This window comes from Solanum pennellii, chromosome 2 (genome assembly GCF_001406875.1).
Source record: "Solanum pennellii chromosome 2, SPENNV200".
Taxonomy (NCBI): domain Eukaryota; kingdom Viridiplantae; phylum Streptophyta; class Magnoliopsida; order Solanales; family Solanaceae; genus Solanum; species Solanum pennellii.
This window is the reverse complement of record NC_028638.1, coordinates 8122481-8137125: the sequence shown is the minus strand read 5'-3', so window position 1 is coordinate 8137125 and position 14645 is coordinate 8122481. Positions and strand designations below refer to the sequence as shown.

General features: G+C 31.8%; 1 protein-coding gene across 2 annotated transcripts; it reads right to left on the bottom strand.

The window, feature by feature from the left end:
- Positions 1-9180: 9180 nt before the first annotated feature.
- On the bottom strand, positions 9181-14133 carry LOC107011230 (nucleolin 1). Of its 2 annotated transcripts, none has more exons than XM_027914633.1 (16): positions 13887-14133; positions 13413-13594; positions 13220-13309; positions 12827-13129; positions 12574-12687; positions 12407-12454; positions 12217-12294; positions 12021-12140; positions 11754-11798; positions 11559-11653; positions 11362-11479; positions 10458-10546; positions 10284-10371; positions 10100-10188; positions 9632-9966; positions 9181-9447 (listed from the first exon to the last, which is right to left on the bottom strand). In XM_027914633.1, the coding sequence occupies exons 1-16, from the start codon at positions 13960-13962 to the stop codon at positions 9419-9421; spliced, it is 1899 nt and encodes a 632-aa protein (XP_027770434.1). In that variant the 5' UTR covers positions 13963-14133; the 3' UTR covers positions 9181-9418. The 2 variants fall into 2 exon arrangements, with proteins under 2 accessions (XP_027770434.1, XP_015066129.1); XM_015210643.1 differs by having other exon boundaries at positions 11754-11795.
- Positions 14134-14645: the final 512 nt, after the last annotated feature.

Genomic DNA, 14645 nt, shown 5'->3' with positions numbered 1-14645 from the left:
TTCACATCCCAAACTTTTGATGCTTATTGCGTATCGGTAGGGATAAAAGTTGAACATCCTGTAGCTCATATTCATACTCAAAATGACCTTGCTGAGTCATTTATTAAGCGCTTACAATTGATAGCAAGACCTCTACTTAGGAAAAGTGAGTTGCCTACTACTGTTTGGGATCATGCTATCTTACATGCAACATCACTTGTTTGTCTCAGACAGACTCATTATAATAAATACTCCCCATTACAATTGGTATTTGGACATTAACCAAATATAGCTCATTTTCAAATTTTTGGATGTGTTGTATATGTGCCTGTAGCACCACCTCAGCGCACCAAGATGGGCCCTCAAAGAAGGTAAGCCATATATGTTGGGTTTGATTCACCCTCCACAATTCGCTATCTTGAGTCATTGACGGGAGATTTATTAACTGCAAGATTTGCAGATTGTCGATTTGATGAAATAAATTTTTCGCAATTCGGGGGAGAGAAAAATAAACTTAAAAGTGAAATTGCATGAAAAGTTTCATCATTATCTCATTTTGATCCACGCTCCCCTGTGTGTGAACAAGAGGTCCAGAAGATCATCCATTTGCAAAGCATAGCAAATCAAATGCCAGACACATTTACTGATCCAAAAAGGATAACAAAGTCACATATCCTGCAGTAAATGTGCCTATCCGAATCGACATCCCAAAAGGACCATCTACAAGTGTCATAGCTTCTGAATCACAAATACGCCTGAAGCGTGGTAGACCATTGTGTTCAAAAGATAAGAATCCTAGAAAAAGAAGTACAAAAAATGACACTACAAAAGAATTTCACGAAGAAATTCAAGATCTGATTAATCCTGATATTCCTGAAGAGATCAGTGAACCCGAGACTCAAGTAAATGAAGAACTCTCAATAAGTTCTACAGGTGATGGGATAAGTCTAGATCGATCAAAAATCATAGTGGATAATGTTTTCGCATATGATGTTGCACTTAACATTATGCAAGGAAATGAGGATCTTGAACCTCTATCTATCGAAGAATGTCGACAAAGATGTGATTGGCCAAAATGGCAAGAAGCAATTCAATCAGAATTAAATTCACTTGCTAAGCGTGTGGTTTTTGGACCAGTAGTCCAAACGCCTAGTGATGTTAAACCAATTGGCTATAAATGGGTCTTTGGACGAAAAAGAAATGATATTGTAAGATACAAGGCACGCCTTGTTGCACAAGGATTCTCTAAACGACCCGGTGTCGACTATGAAGAAACATATTCACCTGTTATGGATGCAATAACTTTTCGATATCTCATCGGTTTAGCTGTACATGAAAATCTTGAAATTCATCTAATGGATGTGGTTACAGCTTACCTTTACGGTTCACTTGATAATGAAATTTATATGAAAGTTCCGGAAGGACTTAAAATGCCTGAAGCATGTAGTTCAAAATCTCGGGAAATGTATTCAATCAGATTACAAAAGTCATTATATGGCTTAAAACAATCAGGGCGCATGTGGTATAATCGCCTCAGTGAGTACTTGATAAAACAAGGTTATATAAACGATGTCATTTGTCCTTGTATATTTATTAAGAAAACAACATTGGGATTTGTTATTCTTGCTGTTTATGTTGATGACATTAATCTCATTGGAACTCCAGAAGAGGTTCAAAAGGCAATTGAATATCTAAAGGAAGAATTTGAGATGAAAGACCTTGGAAAGACAAAAATTTGTCTTGGACTACAAATAGAATATTTAGTAGACGGGATCTTCATCCATCAATCTGCCTATACTGAGAAAATCTTGAAACGATTTTACATGGACAAAGCATATCCATTAAGTACTCCAATGGTTGTCTGATCACTTGAAGTGTGTAAGGATCCATTCCGACCTCAAGAAGAGAATGAGGAACCTCTTGGTCCAGAAGTACCTTATCTTAGTGCAATTGGGGCACTTATGTATCTTGCTAATGCTACAAGACCTGACATAGCATTTTCTGTTAATTTGTTAGCAAGATATAGTTCTTCCCCTACACGAAGACATTGGAATGGAGTTAAACATATATTGCGATATATAAGGGGAACTGGTGATATGGGTCTGTTTTATACTAACAAAGATAGTGCATATTTTGTTGGTCATTCAGATGCAGGTTATTTATCTGACCCACATAAAGCTCGATCACAAACAGGCTATCTGTTCACATACGGAGGTACTGCTATATCATGACGATCTACGAAGCAGTCTATTGTCGCTACTTCTTCAAATCATGCTGAGATAATAGCCATTCATGAAGCAAGTAGAGAATGTGTATGGTTAAGATCAGTAATACATTCTATCAAAAAAAGATGTGGTTTGAAGTGTGACGTCAAGATACCCACAATACCCTTTGAAGACAATGCTGCATGCATAGCTCAATTAAAAGGAGGTTTTATAAAAGGAGATAGAACGAAACACATTTCACCAAAATTATTCTTCACACATGATCTCCAGAAGAATGGTGATATTGATGTGCGACAAATTCGTTCGAGTGATAATCCAGCAGATTTATTTACCAAATCTTTACCGGCCTCAACTCTTGAGAAGATGGTTCACAAAATTGGAATGCGGAAACTTAACCATTTGAATCGTGATTTTTATCAGGGGGAGTAAAATACGCACTGTACTCTTTTTTTTCCTTAGTCTAAGGTTTTGTCCCGCTGGGTTTTCCTAGAAAGGTTTTTAATGAGGCAGCAAATAATGCATATCAAAAGATATGTGTACTCTTTTTCCTTCACTAGAATTTTTTTCCACAGGGTTTTTTTCTAGTAAGGTTTTAACGAGGCACAACATCTATGGTCATCCAAGGGGGAGTGTTATAAATACATTGAATAAATGGATAGTCCATAAAGTTAGTACATGAACAACCATTCATATTCACTAGGTTTCATGAACCTTTTTGGATAAGAATGTATTTATTTATTATGATACTTAATATGGTGACCTTTGGAGTGATTTCTCACTCTATACATAGGGTTGTTCATTCACTATTGTAAGATATACATATGGAACTTACATATACTTGAATAAGAAGAAAGTCTTATCCTACATCTACTTTTTTTGTCTTCTTCTTATAATCTTGATTTTACAACAGATATGATTATTAATTGTGTATAGGAGTTTTTACGAGTCGATTTTGATTATTATTGATCAAAATAAAAATCAAATCAATTTGATTATTTTTAATTAATAGATCTAAATCAAACCAAATATAATATATATCTATTGATTTGATGATGATCAATTTTTATTCAAATTTGAATCAATTATTCTATTAATAACCATACGTAAAAATATCTCATCATTTCCTGCATAAAAATTCATAATAATACTGTCTCTACAATATTAAACCAAAAGTGGTTAGCCTCAAACTTTGATACTCTGCACAAATTATATATATTCTATGTATGCTAGAGAAAGTTGTATGCACTGAATTTCAAACAATGCAATGCTCATTCAAAGTTAATACTCAAAAGAAAGAAAATATTCATATTTTCTCTCTTCCTTTTTCTTCAATAGAAATATAGAATCAACTTACTCAATTCTCAAAAGAGTACCTTCATGTTCTGAAAATGAATAATCATACTACGGATTAAATATTTAATTAATTTATTTAATTATTTATTTATGTAAAATTTTTATTGAAAATTCAAATATGTACAATTAATTTAATTAAAATAAAATTTTAATTTAGATTTATTTAATATATATTTTATTTTATTTTTTTCTATAAAATAATCTTAATATTAAAAGTATATTGATACTTGTTTTTTTCGTATTTGATTCTAAAAAACTTTAAAAGTAAATTAGTTAAACACAATTTATTTATCAAAAGTATTTTTCAAATGAATTAGTCAAACAAAAATTATTATTTTTCTCAAAAGCACTTTTTTTAAAAAAAAAGTTAATTTTAAAAAGTGATTTTTAATATAAGCAAATTTTAGTAATAATGTGAAACAGATTATTAGAAGATTATTTATTTATTTTCTTCTTTTTCTTCATTTCTTCTTTCAATATAAAATTAATGTATTTATATATTTTGAACCCAAAAGTCACTCTTATAAATTCTCTCAAATGTCAGTTATTGTGTTTTTTCTTCTACAGTTTAAATATCCACTAATTTGCTCTCTTAATTAAGTTTCTTTTTTTTAATACATCTATTCACTACTTTTTCCAATAATTGTCATTTGGTGGAGAGCATTTAAACCCAATCATCAAATTATTTATAGGTTGTATGTTATTGAACATCGTGAACTTGGTATGCTTACAATGTCAAAGATATATGGTTTACTAAACCTTTGGGTTTGCATCTGTTGAGTATATTTTCGTCGAATATTTATATCAATTCAATATAAAATATATTATTATGTGATTTAACAAAGTAAAATAAATTATAAATTTAAACAGCTGGCATATATGTATTGGCTTAGTGTAAACATTTGGTGCGGATAAATTTTACCCTTCTGTGCATTCATAATTATTATTTGTATGATTTAATTACTCAATTTGTCCATTCATTATTAACTTTGCGTACTTTTTAAGAATTATAAAATTATAGGGGTAATATTACTATATTATCCTTTGATTTCATTAAATTTAATATTTTGGGAAATGTGTTACTTTCTCTGTTGAACAATAATTGACCATTATACGCATTCTGTCCACAATTGTTTGGCAGATATACTAAAAATAGATGTTGAAAGTTAATTGTTAATTTAAATAATCAAGAAACAATTAGTCACATTTCTCCAAATTTATCCTAAATGATAGTGTAGTTCAATTGAAAAGTTACGTAGACTTTTGATATTCTTGGTATAGAAGGGTTATATTAGTCAAACTACACTTTGTATTAATTTTTCCTTGAGGGATGTGCATGACCTTAACATGACAAACAATTGAAACAATTGTGGACGGAACGAGTATTATTTTAGAATGTCCAATAATATTGATCATTTTATAAAATCAATAGATAATTTTACATTTAATTTCTAATTTACCCTTATTATAAGTTATAGTCATTTCTCTATTATATTTTTTAAGAGATTGTATTTATTATATTCAAAGGGTGATATAGTAAAATTATTCTTCTATTTATAGTTTCTTAAAAAATATGCAAAGTTAATAGTGGACAATTATTGTTGGAAAGAGGAAGTTGATAATAAATAGTTACTCCATGTGTTTTTAATTAGGTTGAACCCATCGGTAGCCCCTTAAATTTGACATCATTTTCACTTAAACACCTCAAGTAGGTTTTGTTCATTTTAAACACCTCAAATAGGGGTTCGTTATGTCATTTTGACACCTTTTTGCCAATCAGCTAAAATTATAAAGTGTGTGTAAAAAACTTGCGGATAACATGGCATGATGACTAATTAAAAGCTGACATGTGGCATTTAAATGTAAAAATAATAATTTTAAAATAAATTATTAAAAAACAATTAATTTTTCAGCAAAAATAAATAAGTAAAATAAAATTACCCATTTTCTACTATCCCACCTCACCCCTCCACACCCCTACCCCCATCTGTCTTATGTCTCTTTTGCCTCCCAACTCTCTAACTATTTTCTTGATTCTTCTTCTAATTTTGTTTTTAAGAAAAATCATTAGATTTTAGTTTTTTTTTAATTGATTTTGAAAATTGTATATGACATTCTCTAATTTTTTTTAAAAAAAAATGTGTGACTTGTTCTAAAAAATCTTTTCAAAATTAGGGTAATGATTTTTAAATTTTTTTTCTTATATACGTTTTAAAAAATTAGTGTGATAATATTTTTATTTTATTTTTTCATATTTTGTAAGGTTTTTTATCATGGATTTTCATGGGGGGAGGTGAAATTAAGTAGGGGTGGGCATTCGATATTTCGGTTCGGTTTCGGGTTTTTTTCGGTTTTTTCGATTTTTGGTTTTTGTAAATTGTGTACCGAATATCGAACCGAAATATTTCGGTTCGATTCGGTTTTTATTATTTCGGTTCGATTTTGTTATTTCAGTTTTTTTAATGTTCCTGCTTAGTTGGGCTTTTAAAAATTTACAAATTTTTTTGTTTGATTTTTAAGCTTAATGGGCTAAAAATAGTTACATCAAAAAGTCTTTTACTTTTTAATTTTTTATTTTAAATTATAATATTTATTATAAATAATTAATATAAAATAAATATATATTATAATATAGTATATTTCGGTAAACCGAAATACCGAGTAACACAAAATTACATACCGAAAATCGAACCGAAATATCAAAAAATACAAAAACATATACCGAATATCGAACCGAAAACCGAAAAATTGAAACCGAAATACCAAAAAAAATCGATTCAGTACGATATTTCGATTTTCCGGTGTTTATGCCCAGCCCTAGAATTAAGTGGTAGGGCTAAAAAGTGAAGAAGAAGGAGGAGAAAAACTAAAAAAATCAAAAGAAAAACCCCTCACGCGCTCAAAATGCGTACAAAACACACATGTCAAGTCAGCAAAAAGTGTCAAAATGACACAACGAGGCTCAACATGAGGTGTCTAAAATGAACAAAGTCTAATTAAGGTGTCTAAGTGAAAATTGACGCCAACTTTAGGGGGCTACCGATGGATTCAGCCTTTTAATTACTTGACCATTTTTTTTAGTTATCTTTAATTATTTGTCTATTTGACAAATTAAAAAAGGACAAATCTTTTTTACTTATTATATCCTCAATCAATTATATTGTATATATTACTTTATATATTATTGTTATCGAATGAGAAATAGAAGTAACAATGACATTTTGTAGGATTAAAAAAAAAAGAAAAAATAACAATTAAAGATTTCGACCTTTTGGAAGTAACAAATAACAAAAACAACTTTATTAATGCATAATTTTATTTTAATTTTAATTTTGTGAAACTTTAGAGTATTATAACAAAAATACATAGCTAAGATTGAATTCATAAAAATGTAAATAACAACTAACAAAAACATTCCTCTTTTCAATAATATTTACGTATGTACAATATTGATCGAAAAATTAAATATATATATTTAAAATAATTAAATTTAAAATGTAATTAAAGTGTATGTAATAAATATTAAAAATAGTTTCTATCTATAAAATAATCTTAATTAAAAAGCATATGGATATTTGTTATTTTTCATAATTTGATTTGTAAAAGCATTTAAAAAAAAAAATTCGTCAAACGTAAATTATTTATCAAAAATATTTTCAAATAAATTTACCAAACACAAATTATTTTTTTTCTTTTTTTGAAAAGCATTTTTCTGAAGAACTATTTTTTAAAAGCGCTTTTAAAAATAACATTTTTACATATCACCCAAACTCTTATTTACAAACAGAAATGGTCATTTGATACATTTCTTATATAATTCTTAACGTATTATAGAAAGTACTCATTTTGATCCTTTGCGCTAAAAATAACATATCCATCGGGTAAATTTAACACCGAATTCATCTAATAAATAAAAAAGACAACAACTTAACTTTTTCCCTCATTCTCTATGTCTTCCCATCAAAAGCTCTGTTTATGCATTTTCTTTTATTATTATTTTATTTGTTGCCTCTGACGGATTTGTAAAAATATTACATCTCAAAAATGTGATGTAAAAATTGAATTTTTGCTTTGATAAAAGTTTAAGGACCGAATTCATCTTGTTTTATAAAAATTGAAATTTGCTTTGTTGATGCTTCAAATTTAAAACGCTGAAAATGTTGCCTGACAATGTAAAAAATAAACTTATTTTCTAACTTAATAATACATTTAATTTTTTTTAGAAATCCTCTTTGAATTAGGGGTGGAGGAGGGACAGAAGTGGAGAGCAGCGGCTGGCTGGTGGACGAGTAGCGGTGTGCCAATAGCTTAGAACATTGTGATCGCCAGAGAAGAGAGAAGAAGGAGAAGGAAAAAATTAGGCTAAGTTTTCAGGTGATGAAGGAGAAAGGGAGCTTTGGGTAGGGCCTTCAGTTAAATTTAAAGGATGAATTTGTTATTTTGAGGGCAAAGACCAAATTGAGTACATTTTGAGTGCATATTAAGGATCATATGTATCATAATATTAATAATTAATACATAAATAAAGTAACCTCCATATATTCCTTCAGCCATTAAAAAAAATAGAAAGCGAATGTGAATAGATTCTTTATAGAACTTTAAATTTAAAATTATTTCCTGGATGATTATGGATAATTTGAATTTGATTGATAAGATAATTATACATATAACTAAATCTTGATAAAATAGAACAAGAAAGCCAAAAGAAAATTAAGTAATGAAATTAAAATAGATAAAATGTTAGGGTCGCTATTGTTATTTGCTTTCTTATTTTAAAAATAAAATAATACTATCTTTTTAAAAACTTTATTTTTAATGATAAGTCTATATGTGCCTTACAAGACGGAGGGCAGACTTGCGTCTTACATAGTCAAACTGGTCATTTACTATGTATATTATGTTGTGCTTCCTTGCATGTCTTTTTTTTCATGATGTTTTGATCTGTTTTGTTGTTGGTTTAAATTAAAAATATTTAAGTTTTAAAAACACAGAATGTATATGTTTGGGTTACATCTTGAAAAATATTAAAGAAGCTTCACAAAATATATCATCAAATTTCGAATGCCATAAAAAATTTGAAAATCAATGTCTTCTATGACAGCATAAATCACGAAAAATTCACTAGTTAAACTAAGAAAAAATAAAACAAATACTAAGATACTAAGAAATGTCAAATAGCAATAGAACTGATAAAATACTAAGAAATGTCAAATAGCAATAGAACTACTATTGACAGTAGACGAATGTCACTACCTATTTTAGTATTTACAATCTCAACCCCTTTCCTAGATTAATTTAAAAAACCCTTTTGTGTTTTTTTCCAAGTTGATATTCCAACAATCATATTCCTTAAAATTTCACTTCGACTTGCTCAAAATTTCCATTTTAGATATCTCTAAGAGTGGATAAAGAATAGATCATTTAAGCATCTTATTTTGAGGGAGAAATCACAATTCTTTATAATTTGAATTTCGTATGGTTCAATGAGTAGGGTATTATATTGGAGTGGAAGGGGGGATTTTGTTATGGTGAAATTTGTTGAGTATACATAAACAAGAGGAAATTTACATTGACGTTTGAGATGGGGTATTCCACCTACATCAATAACATTAACAAGGGAGAATAAAAATTAACTTGTCATATGAAGCAATTATATAAGAGATAGATACCACAAACACTGGATATCAACATTGAACAAACTCATTTTCCACCCACAAAGAATGGTACATGAACTCAAAAGAAACAAAATTATCCCATTTGTCCACTAACTACTAAAGTTCTTGCTAACAAAATTTATAATATTTTTAAAATAAGATAAAAACGTCCACGAGATTTAGATAAGTTGGCCAATAGCGACCAAGTTACTCGTCACTAAAGGTAGTCTTCTTGCCTGCAAAATTACCACAACATTAAATTGGATTAGACAAGAAAATAATGAAATTAGAGGATTAAAGAGAGTTCTACACCACTATTCTGAGATTCGGTGTAGTAGCATTTGTTCATCTTTGCGACAGACAAGATCTCATTTTTTTCCCCAAGTAAATAGTAAAAGTTTCAGATACAATGGACATTACCAGATGGAGTGAAGCTTGGCTTGTTGGCATTTCCTCGTCCTCTGCCTCCACCGCCAAAACGTCCACCACCTCCACTGCGTCCACCGCCACCAAAGCGGCCTCCACCTCCAAAGCGGCCTCCACCACCACGACCACCAAATCTACCACCACTATCTCTACCGCCACCCCTACCACCACTTCTACCACCAAAACCTCTGCCTCCTCCACCTGCACTGTCACCCCTTGGTTTTGCTTCTTGCACATTCAAGCTAAACCCTCCAACTTCTGATCCATCAAGCTCCAGAGCTTTGTTTAGAGCATCAGCATCTCCATTTGCAAACTCAATATAAGCCATCCTGCAAGACAAGGCCAAATTAACAGCGTCACCAGTACTTAAAAAAACAAATGCCTCGATCGACCTACAAATTGTCAAGAGCCAACTGGACAACCAAAATTGAGAAAGCAAGCACGTGAAAATGAGAATAATACCCTTTAATATAGCCTTCTGGGTCTGTAGGAATTCTTGTTTTAAAGATCTTCCCACAAGATGCAAAGTGCTCCTCCAGTGAACTCCTAATCTGAAATAGCATATGAAATTTAGACCTTCTCAAGACATCAAAGGGAAGTGTCAGAGACAATGGGAAGAAACAAAAATGGTTTAAGACTAGGGGACCTGATCTTCAGCCTCATTTTTGTCAAAGCCCCTGACAAAAATTGTTGTTCCCTCACTTCTAGCCGGCCTCTGGAATGAGTTCTCATTCCTACATAACATAAGATAACACATACTGAAATTGATGTCTTCACTTTCAGCTTAAATGGAAGGAATAAGGGGACAGAGATTGCATACCCACTGCGAGGTGTATACTCTCCCCTCTCACGAGCCAGGTCCAACCTCACATCACGGCCCAAAAGATCATGCCCATTAAGTTCAAGTGCCTAAATTGACAAACAATTGATTTTAGCATTCCATACACAGGGGACTTAAAAGCTAATCAGGTCAATGTATGTAATGGATGGTGTTTATCTTATCTATACAATTATGGTAGGCCCTTTAATCTTTGAAGTTCCAATATAGGCTCATGGTCAAGTGAGACTGATGCATAAGATAACACATTTACACATACATACATACATACAAACATATGTATGTATACACACACATACATATATATACACATATATGAACTTCAAAAAATCACCATATTTTCTTTTTTGACAAACTTGGAATTTAATAAGAGTCTCTTCATTTTGAAAAGAGGGAAAGATTGCGACGAATAGCCCTTATTTCAGCATTCCATCCACAGGGGACTTAAAAGCTAATCAGGTCAATGTATGTAATGGATGGTGTTTATCTTATCTATACAATTATGGTAGGCCCTTTAATCTTTGAAGTTCCAATATAGGCTCATGGTCAAGTGAGACTGATGCATAAGATAACACATTTACACATACATACATACATACAAACATATGTATGTATACACACAAATGCATAAGATAACACATTTACACATACATACATACATACAAACATATGTATGTATACACACATACATATACATATATGAACTTTAAAAAATCACCATATTTTCTTTTTTGACAAACTTGGAATTTAATAAGTCTCTTCACTTTGAAAAGAGGAAAAGATTGCGAGGAATAGCCCTTATTTTAATATATATGCTATCACACTGTCCAGATCATAGAAAACCTCAGCAAACATGCATCAGATTAGTTGGTTATGGAAAAAGTACCTTATGCGCAGCTTCAGCAGTAACAAACTCAACATGACCAAAGCCCTTAAATGAACCATCCTCATGTGTAGCAAAGCGCACTTCCTGAACTTCTCCAGCATCTTTGAAGAAATTCTCCCTGCAAAAAAATCCTTCTTTTATAAGTCCGAGATATTATCACACAGACAAAACACTGGAAAAGTTCAAGAATAACTCACACATCCGCCTGTTCCACTGAATAGGATAGATTTCCAACAAACAATGTTTTCGATCCCCCTGGGGTTTGGGGTTTAGGAGTAATAGGGGTTTGTTGCTGCATTTTTAAAATAAAACAGCGTCAACTAAAATACACGCAAATATAACTTTGTAAAGATAACACAATTAAGAACATAATTATATAAAGCTTCACTTACAGCTTTAGCAGAAGGAGCATCAACCATTTCTACATCAGCACCCTGCTATAGAAAGAAAATCCTCCCACAGTTCATACAAGATTTTATTTGACTAATTATAAATTGAAACTCCAAAATTATATCATAGGAACAGCTAAACATTAATTCAAAAAGGGAAAACAATGCAAGCTAATCCAACTGTTAGATCTATGATGTCACTAATATGAAAGATGCACATGATGCCAAAAAGAATATGCTGATCAACCCAAAGATAAGAAAATATATGACCTTCTTGGGAGTTTTGGATGGTTTGTCATCCTCTTCATCTTCAGAGGAGTCGTCTGAGTCAGAAGATTCCTCAGAGCTACTCTTCTCTGGAGCTTTTGAGACGGCTGGTGTGGTCGAGGGCTGTTAAACACAAGTGTTATAGCATGAACTAAAATGAAATACAAATTGGAACTAAACAAATGAAACATATAGAGACCTTGCTCTTTTTCTTTTGAGGCTCTTCATCACTCTCCTCAGAACTATCATCCTCGCTGTCATCATCAGATGAAGCAACCTACAAAAGCGATGAACCTATCGAATATGATAACCTTGGCTAACAAAATACTAATATTGTTCAGACTTCAGAAAAAGAAGTGGAGTATGCCAGGGAAGGAACTCAGGCATACCTTTTTAGATACAGCAGCAGTCTTTTTAGCTACAGTAGCAGCCTTTCCCTAAAGAGGAAAAATAATCAGAAAACCATGCAAATCCAGCAAAAATATCATATAAACATACTCAAAATACATATAAGATCAATAGGACAAAAACAACACAAAACAATCAAGTGTCAAACCTTGTCTGAATCAGAATCAGATTCAGAATCATCAGAGTCATCAGAGCTGTCACCAGTCTTCTTCACAGCTTGAGGAGCCTTTTTAGGTTGAGCAACTACCTTAGAGGGAGGTTCCTGTCAAAAAGACCATCAGTTATAGCATCAGTGAGCACCACAATAATCAAATATCTAACATGGTACCAATTTCATAAGTAAGTTGTCAAAGGATCATATTTGCATATATCACTAAACATAAAGTGAATGGTGTCCTTACATCATCATCATCTGAACTGGAGTCATCACTGGAATCAGAGCTGGATTCTTGCTTTTTAGAGGCAGCAGCAGGCGCCTTCTTAACAACAGCAGGTGCCTTCTTAACAACAGCATCATCCTCAGAGCTGCTATCATCAGAATCATCACTTGACTCGTCTTTCTTAGCGCCATTAGTAGGAGGTTTCTTGGGTGCTGGCACATCTTCCTCAGAGCTGCTATCATCCGAATCATCACTTGACTCATCTTTCTTCTTAGCAGCAACGCCATTCTTAGTTGAAGCTACAACAACTTTCTTAGCAGGAGCCTATAGACCATCACACCACCAGCAATTAGTAACAAAACAAGACAAAATACTATTAAATATGCACATAGCAGCTGTTAGATAGTAATTTACTTCATCCTCATCTGAAGAATCTGAGTCATCAGAACTGCTGGCTACCTTTCCCTTTTTGGCAGGAGCCACTTTCTTAGGAGGCACCAGTGGCTGCATAAAAAATAAGAATAAGACACATGAATACAGTTATTCAATGCAATACAAATCAAAATTCCTTACAGACAACATGCAAATAGTTAGGTGCATGTATCACCTTGTCGTCCTCAGACTCCGACTCAGAGGAGCTATCGTCAGAGGAACTGCTTACTGGCTTCTTCTTCTTCTGAGTTTTGATATCACTTTTCTTTTTCTCAACAGCTTGTGCTACAGCCACATCTTTCTTCTGCTTCTTTGCACTCACCAACTTGGCAATTTCATCCTCAGCTTCTCTCTTCCCTGTAAAGACACAGACAACTAGTCACACCACCAACGAATACCAAGAACAAGAACCATCAAAATCAGCTTGTGAATTCGTTAGAGGTAGGGAAAGGGCACATGATTAAGAAAAAAAATATGAATTTTTCTCAACACACCATACATGGACGCTAAAAGAAACACAAAAAACAAAAGGAAAACCACATACAAAATTTTCAAGAAAACACCAATCAGACAAATTAATAAAAGATTGAAACTTGAGAACCTATAACAAGAAAAACATCAAAAACAAAAGGGGGGAAAAAGATCAAACCTTTCTTCATGGGTTTGGTTGGAGCAACTACAGCAGCATCAGCCTTGGTGGCGGACTTCTTGATAGATTTACCCATTACAAGTTGTGGGGGAAAAAAAGCAGCTGGGAGGAGTAGACAGCTATAAAACCCTAAGGGAAAACTTTAGGGTTTAACGGAAGAGAATGAATGGAAATATCTTCTTGAGCTTGTTTTTATAGTGTAAAAATAGGCCCTTTTGTGCAACGGCGACAATATATCATAAGTTAGTAATTAGGGTTTTGCCTCATATTTCTCAACGCTATTTTAATTGCTCTTTTTTTCACTTGTATTCTCTTTTTCCTCAAAATGTGTCTAACTTATACTCATACTCATACTCGTATAAATTAAATTAAATCTAAAAAATTATTTATGATTTTTATTTTTAATTTTTAACTTATTTTTTAAAAAAATGTATGGTTAATCAAATATATACTAGTTAATTAGCTAATATAAAAAGAATTTGTATTAACTACAATTCAAAACTTACTTCTAGCTATAATTACATTATACCTCTCGTCTCTCGCCTCTCTCTTCTCTTCCTCTTTCTTTTGTTTCTCTCGATTTATACTAATCAAAATAAAATGTATAATTTGTGATTGTATAAAATGATAGAGAGATTGAATATACAAATACAAATCTTTTAACTCAATTCAATTGTATATCAATTCAAATTGTGTGCAAATACACAAATACAAGCATTGATGCATATACATAGTAGTTACATTATTATAATTATCTAA